This window comes from Notothenia coriiceps, unplaced genomic scaffold (assembly GCF_000735185.1).
Source record: "Notothenia coriiceps isolate Sejong01 unplaced genomic scaffold, NC01 NC01_scaffold00018506, whole genome shotgun sequence".
Lineage (NCBI taxonomy): Eukaryota > Metazoa > Chordata > Actinopteri > Perciformes > Nototheniidae > Notothenia > Notothenia coriiceps.
Window position 1 is genome coordinate 7,304 of NW_011351207.1, and position 8,441 is coordinate 15,744.

General features: G+C 39.7%; 1 protein-coding gene across 1 annotated transcript; it reads right to left on the reverse strand.

Annotated features, from left to right (window-relative positions):
* Positions 1-308: 308 nt before the first annotated feature.
* On the reverse strand, positions 309-7,752 carry gabrb4 (gamma-aminobutyric acid type A receptor subunit beta4; the record flags this gene model as incomplete). The annotated part of the gene is made up of 5 exons (XM_010777732.1): positions 309-1,164; positions 1,404-1,493; positions 2,058-2,314; positions 3,373-3,525; positions 7,615-7,752. Coding segments are annotated over 5 exons (992 nt in total), but the record flags the coding sequence as incomplete, so codon positions are not given.
* Between the last annotated feature and the right edge of the window lie 689 nt (positions 7,753-8,441).

Below are 8,441 nucleotides of genomic sequence, written 5' to 3' on the forward strand. Positions count from 1 at the left end.
TCCCGACACCCAAAAGACGTGATAAAAATAACATGAGAAGAGAAAGGAACACAAGTTTGCGTTGACTCTGGGGGGGTGGGGGAACGCGGCGGTCGGTCATCCCATCTCTGGAGCCCGTTAGGCCGGATGTCTGATAAAGAGAACGATACCACTTCAAAAAACCCAAGGAACAACACATAATCCAAACAAGGTTGCTGTACATAGTAGAACCGGAGATTTTCCGTGCATGTTATCCATGGGCGATGGGTGGGGTCGTGTAGGGTAGGGGTGGTGTGGAGGGCGGGGTCAGGGGGGGTTCAAGGCTCACTTGCCCAGCTGATGCCTGAAACAGACGAGCCACCACTGATCTCATGAGCTGCAGTCGAGGATTTCTGATTACAATAAGTATCAATAAAAAGTCAATGGGACTCTGAGACATCTTTCCCCTCTCAAGAGTTTCACTTTCTCTTTTTTCGTGTGGTTATTGTTGGTTGTTTTTTTTAGCAAAAATATCATGCAGTCTTTAGTTCCAAAAACCCCGGGTGGGATCTCGTGTTTGTGTGTTTGTTTGTTTCTTCCGCGAGCAAAAAGAAACTCAAAGCCTTGAAATTCTTCTCTCACAATTACTCTTAAACATTCAAGTCATCCTATTAATACTTTGTACAGCAGAAAGGTCCTTCGGATTTCACACATGTATATATAAATATAATATATATAAATATGCATATACATATGTTCAACTTGTATATGTGTATACATATTTTGGAACTGTATCAAAGCCAATTTAATGTGCTCTCAAAATATGGCCCATGATTCCTAGTGGGATGCACGTCAATTCACATAGTACAACCAGTAGATTAGGTTGAAAAATCCAAAGGTGATAGGGAAAATGACCCGGGACCACTTGTCAATGGTGCTAACATCTGACAGGTTTGGGATTTTCAACTTGAGCTTGGAGGATCGTCGTCGTAGCCGGCAGTTGGCCCGGTTACGCATGGCGCTCCGGTCCAGCGAGTGGTGGCTGAAGCCGTCTCGGGGGGTCATGGGCTTCCTGAATTGGACCCCGGAGCTGTCGAAGGACATGACGGAGTTCCGAGAGTCACTGACGCTGCTCCCCACGTCCGAAGGCATCACTTCGTTGTTCATCTCCAGCGTGGTGAGGAGGATGTTTCCATAAGCATCCACCTGCCAGGACACAGGAAATAGAGTCAGCGAGGGGAAGTGTCGAGCAGTAGCCCCCCAAAACCCCCCTTAATAATTAATTTAATTTAGCTGTCAAAATACAGGGATGGTATGGACTTTTTGCATGCCACAGAAATAGTTAGCAAATACTTTATCCATTAGTGACTTTTCACAACAAAGTGACATTCTGACTTTACTGTTAGGGCTGGACTACAGCTGATATGATTTCTAAATACATGTACCCCAACTTTTCTTTGTTCCTCGAGATACAGATTTCTTCGCTGTGTAAATGACCTGAAGGTGTTGGTTTGATACGACGCGGAAATGGAGTCCTTGCAATGTGAAAGAAAAAATGAAGAGAACATTAAAAAAGGCTATAAAATTCCGGCAAAGAAGCACATATTTCTCAAAATTACACTTTGCATATAGACATAAAGTTTACAGTAAACAACTTTCAATAAGCATGGGCTTCATTCAGTCTGACAATTTCAGCATCTGCCATATTAAAATCCAATGCTCTTTCTGTGTTTTTTTTAGATTTTAGTTTTAAATGTTAACATACAAGGTAGTAGAATGAATGAAGCCCACAGCTATACAGAGACAACAACCTCAGTGGGAATGTTTACACCACTGTCGAGCTAGATGAATAGCTATCTCAATGAAAAGGGCTATGCTGGATAAAAGCAGTCAGTGCTTGAGGTATAAAGCAATGGATGATGGTTGGTGAATACATATTGGGCTGTGGTGGCATCAGTATGCTTCTGGAAGATTACTTCAGGGAATGCTGCATATGTGTCTGAGGATTAAATGCCTGGGAAACTTATGAGCAGAACACAGCTGTTTTGTACTTGAACCCTGACTGACACGGAGAGAAAGCAGGAGATGAAGATTCAAACCTGTTCCCTCAGGCGCTTCTCTTCGTATCTTGTGCGCTCGTTGTTGGCTTTGTTCAGCCTCTCGTTGATTTTCTTCTGTTGCGCAGGGCCCCGGCCAAAGAACACGTAATTTACAAAGGCATATTCAAGCAGGGCCAGGAACACAAACACAAAACAGCCCATGAGGTAGACGTCGATGGCTTTCACATACGGAATCTTTGGGAGAGTCTCCCTAAGGTGGGTGTTAATTGTTGTCATGGTAAGCACCGTTGTCACACCTGAGCACAGCAGCACACACAAAGACAGAGAGGTGAGCGTCACACACTGGATCAGCATTTAGACACTTTGTAATGACATCATGTGACCAGCGTTACTGCAACTCGTACAGTGAGAGGGTTTCAGATTAGGGGTGGCAAGATACACTGTTATAGACGATGACTGTTAGAATTATACATTTAAATATAGATATTTTGTTGATAAAACACATACAATTACAACGTGCACTTAATTCCTGTTCTGTTCCTGCTTTATCTCCCCCCACTACACACATGAGTGTTATTCATTTGATATTAAAGAGACAACATGAAAAATAAAGTTAGGTAGATATTTGACTTGATCTTTAAATATTGCTAAAATGTCAGTTATTGTGAATTATTTTGGTCAAAATAAACATGACCAACATTCTGTGGCTGGTAAGAAGCAGTTCATTGTAACTACTGTCTCATCTAAAACATCATATTTTGTGAGACGATGTTACGTTTTGGATGTGAAGTCTAAATCCAGTGTAAATACAGTGCATTAAAAAGGTAAAATATTTAGATTATAAGAAGTAAAAATGTGCAAAGAATTGGATACTCAAGTGAAACTTGCAAAAATTGCAATTTTAGGAAACGTTGTGATATTTGCCTTTGCAGACCATTTACATGAACAAAAAACCTATATAACACACTACAGAAAATGTCTGTAATGTCAAGAACATCACAAAAGCTGGGATAGTGTCATTACGTTTCGTTAGATCATGAGACGTTCTGTGTTCTGCTTTAATTAGGACACATTTGTTTTATTATGAGTAAGCATGTCTGTCTGGCTCACTGATATACTGCTGTAAGTGCTCTCAATATTACTCATCAGTCCATATTTAGACATCAGGACGTCATTATTCCTGCAGTCCGTGTTTAAACAGCACTAGTTCATTTGAACAAAGTTCCACGTGCCAGTAAGTGCAGACAATGTGCACAACAATGTAGAACATGTGACGGCCCCATGCTCTTCGTTGCTGTTATATCACTGGGTTTAACAGTTGGGACTTTAATAATGCAGCGTGGCTGTGTCTTACCCAGGGCCACCCGAGCTGCAGAGGCATCATAATTGATCCAGAAGGAGACCCAGGAGAGGATGGTGATCAAGATTGAGGGCATGTACGTCTGCAGGATGAAATATCCAATGTTCCTCTTAATCCTGAAACTCAGCGAGAGCCTCGGGTATGAACCTGTAAGGAGAAAGGATGGAGGTAGAGTTTGGAAAAAAGGGCAGGGACATAGTGAAATCATTGACAAAAAGGGGAGAATAGAGAAGTGGGGGGAGAGGTCGCTGGCACAACTTAGGAGTTCCAAAGTCTGCACTTTGACAACGCGCAGGGTAGTCATTTCTCCATTTGTTCAGATGGAGCACTTAATTTCCCCAAAGCGACGGATTCCTTTCCAGGGACAAGTTCGATTCCAATTAAACATGGCAGAAAGTCGCAAACGAGGCAGATTTTTCTGCAACCCCCTATCTCAGCAGGCAGCTCAGCATCCCTCTGAGAATTGCCACAGAGCGCTGCTCGGCCTTCCTTTCGCACTTTCTCCACCCTCCAAACATTAACAAAAGGGCATTTTAGAGGCGCATAATTGCAACGCATGCCTTTACACTAAGAAAAGGAAGGAAAATATACAGTAGGTGGTAACTCATTCCAGTGAACAGGAAGAATATCAGCAGCTAGCGCCAAGACGATAATTGCTCTTTTGACTGCACTTTAATTTAAACACGCTGAACAATACAACGCTGAGGCAAACACCAATATAAACATCAAGGCAGGCTCCATCTGCTTCAGCTCTAACTACATATTTACGAGGCTGGAAACAATACAAATTGCTCTAAATATAGTTAAATTCCCTTCTTTGTATTCCATTTACACTTTTATTTCCAATATGTCACAGACGGAAAAAAAAGTTCTCAGATAAGCGTGATGGTTTTAATCTAAAAGGCGATTTGCTGTGGGGAACGCACAATGATGAATGACCTCATCATCTCCAGGTTCCTGTAAATCTTTTAATGAATCAATACCTTAGCATACATACTTCATCAAACCTGAGACAAGTGGCTTAGATCACCCAAGTACATCCAAGATTAATGGAGGCGACAAATGTTCACGGGTTTCATTAAAGTCAAACGTGAGGGTAACACTTGGACTTGGACGATTTGGTGGAACTGAAATGAGATTACTGACACATTCACACAGAGATGTTTATTGGTTCAATACAGCATTGAACTGCAATGCTGTATTGAACCAACAAACACAAACTAACTGTATCACTATAACATGATGATGATGGTGATAAAGAATGCATCTAACGTTCCGCTGTTCATTATAATACAAAAACAGCGCATTAAACAAACCATCATGCTCTTACTTTGAAATCATGCGGAAATGTCGTCATCAGCAGGCCATCACGTGGTTTCCGAAAATAACCGAGTGACACGAGTAGATTTTAGCCGAGACCATCGGAAAGTTTGTCTCAAAACTCTGTGTGTGTAAAAAGACAATCCATGCAGTGGCGGAGCTGGGGGGTGGCTGGGAGTGGCCATGGCCACCCCCAGCTGAATCCTGGCCACCCTATTGGCCACCCCAAACACCCTCACCACGGGGGCCCAAACAATTTTAGAACATTAAGAAAAAAATGTTTAAGTAACCTGTCATCATTCTTCAAGAATTAACATTAATAGGTCGTTATATTGATAATGTACTCACTAAACTTACAATTCATTAACTTATTTTCTTCCAAAAGTTAATTATCCAAAGCCTCTGAACACCCCCCTCCAAAAATGCAGCACTGCCGGCACTTTCTAGCAGAGAGTGAGAGCATGTTAGGAGCAGGGATGCTAGTACTTACGTGTGAACCATGTCTCAACGACTAACAAAGTCAGGCTTTCAAAAGAGAAAAGAAAGGAGAGAAAGACAAGAGAGAGGGACTAAAGGGCGACAGTATGTCACCCAGTTTTTCAAAGAAAAGGTGGGTGCAGTCTATGAGTGGTGGAAATGTGTCTGTTAGCTACGCGTAGTCTATTGTAAATAATAATTTCTTTGTTTCTTTTTTTACGAAGCTGACATTAAGTACTCTTAATATCTATACAGGTTTTTAATTTCACTCCTCTTTTAGCTGACATTTAGTAAATGCAGGTACATTTTTAGCAGCGATTCATACTAAATCAGTTGTCCCTCCCCCTGGTGCCAGGACCAACAGATCCATCTCTAGACTTAGCAGCCCTGTCCCCCCATAAGTGTTATATTTTCACAGCTCAGTGTCAGTAAATATTGTGCAGTTAGTATTGGACTACAAGATAGATGCAAGCCTGTACAGGTAGAGTTATTTAAAGCATAAATGAGTGGGTTGGGTTCTGGAGGTGTGGTTACAGCAATTGTGCTTGGTTGGCGTGGCCTGGGCCTGGTGGTGGGGCCCAATGTGATATATTTTCATGGGGCCCAAAATCCCTGGCGTGTATGGCCAGAGGGCAGGACCTATAAACACATTTACTACCCAATAGCATTGTGAGGCTGAACAAAAGGACATTTTGACTATGTAAATGTAGTCTTTTAAAAAAACAAAACATTTACTGACTTTTTTAGGATAGCTTCAAGTAATGTTGTAAAATTAGAACCGGGTGCCTTACAGGGTTAAGGCTATTGTTTATTGTTATTTACTTTAAGATGTTTATTCTTAACATATCATTTAATTTAAAAACTCTTATTTAAATGATGTGTGTGTGTCTCTGTATTCCTGATGATACACTGAGAGAATGAGCTCATGTTTGTCATGTCTGCTGATCATCATAAGCTAAACAGTCTGTATTTGCATTACATTTGTATAATGTAAGCTTTGTTGATACTTTGCCTGTGGGAATACGAAAAAAATAGTTAGATATACTGATTATTATTTGATCTATTCCACCACTTAATCCCAAATAATGTAGAGTTGTGTTGTAGGTGCCTTAAATAACCCCTTATTTTCTAGTGTGATGTATTTTTATGTTCATATAATAGTGATTTCAATGCCACCCCAAAATGATCACTGGTTCCATCCTGGCCACCCCACTGAAAATGTCCTGACTCCGCCACTGGATCCACGAGCAGAGATTTGAGATCCACAAGCACATTTTTTGTGTACAAATACAAAATGGATTCAGAAATGCCTGATCTAAAGTTGTAATGTTTTTATTTGTGAAAATATTTTGCGTATTTGCAGGTCAGTTTTACATTTGCAAATGTATTTGTGAGTTTGCAAATCTTTTAAATGCATTTGTGGATGGTGTTTTACATTTACAAATCACATATTTACACACAAATTATTTTTCCGTTCACACAAATGATTATGAGACATATCTAAGCCCATAAATGTAACATGATTACGTTCTGTAACTTTTGGATTAGTTTACCAAATGAAGAGGAGAGAAGAGAAGACGTTTTTCGCCATTTTCTTGCATTTAAAGCAGAAAAACATAAACAAACATTATAAATGAAGCCTTCCAGCTGTGAGAATCCATCATCATCCAAGGACTGGATTCATAAACAGCCCTGTTTTCTACATTGAGTTTGTTTATAATTAATAATGGCTATCAATAATATAATTTCTTTTGTATTTCCTTACAATTTCATTTAATTTGTATTGAAATGTTTCATTTAAATATTTCAATGACACTTATATTGAGATTTTTTATTCTTCACAAGTGTCATTCATATCATATAAAGAATGTTTCGTTTCATTAGAGACTTAATTTAATTTATAGGGTATTTCTTTTAGACAGAAAAAAGTTTAAGAAGCTTCTGCTCAATTGATAATATTTGGCGAGAAAAATATAACCATTACATTATTTGACGGTATGTCTGAAGTATGCAGTGCAAGGTGCAATATTGCAGGTAGAATGTCACTAGGACATATCTACAGTATTTACTGTGTGTTATTGTTGGGGAAATGCATGCGTCACACATAAAAAGAAATAGGCAACAGAGTATTTAACTGAAGGTCTGATTCCAATTGAATCACTGAAGATGAAATATGCCAGAGTAAATGACTGTAGTTAGAAATAAGTGCACATAAGAAAGCTGAGATGACCTCCTACAATCTGTTATGCATCGAAAAAGGAAATGAGTTCCTGCACGACTCACATATAATTATACTTCCTGTGGGGACAGTGACGTGTTTACGGATGTGCTCACGCAGAACTCGCAGCAGTTCCAGAGGTGTTTAGAGACAATGTAGCAATCATTTGGTGAAGGCGGTTGACACCTGCAGCCCAATTAGAAGCATGTTTGTCCCCTCACCTGTAGTGAACCGGACCTCCCTGGACACCAAGCGGAGCTCCACAATGGAGAACTGGGGTAACTCCAACTTGTCAACGCCCGTCACAGCTGTGTCCCCTCCCTGCCAGAAGAATACGATGTCATCTGTGGTGTATCCGTCTGTGTTAAGTAAAGGGCAAAATCAGGAGGGGAGAAGAGAGGGGGGAAGAGAGATAAAGACGTTTCTATTTAAAGTCTGTTAAACAATAACGACTAAAAGTACACATTTTCTACTTGTATATTTCTATGTATGTTCTTACAGTGACTCAGTTGTGGTATCTTAATCCCAAATTAACCCCAAACCAGAATATATAGGTATTACAAAAGTATACCCTCTATTAAAGGACTCAATAAAATATATTTTTTTCTACCCATTTTCTTTTATTTTGGACAAGAGCAATGAAAAACACATAAGATATGCATACAAATGGGCCAACAGCACATATTGTGAGCTATAGTTTTTAAAAAAAAAATACGACGGAGCATTAGGGCCACACTTAGAAAAAAAAAACAGAGAGATTTCGAGAATAAAGTCGTAATAATACGAGAATAAAGTCATAATTACGAGATTAAAGTCGTGGTTTCATAAGTGACTTGAGAAGGAGACAACAGCAACGTCCTGCAATAAAATGAGGAATGTGGAGCATCTTGTGAAGCAGTACTTTAGTTTAGGTTTCTCAAATAACTAAATACTTAATCTTTTGGCACATCAGCATCAGATTATCATAAGTATTAGAACTTTGAAAAGGTTGTGCAAGAAACAATGTCTATTATTTCGAAGAAAGAACCAAACGGACTTGGAGGAGATT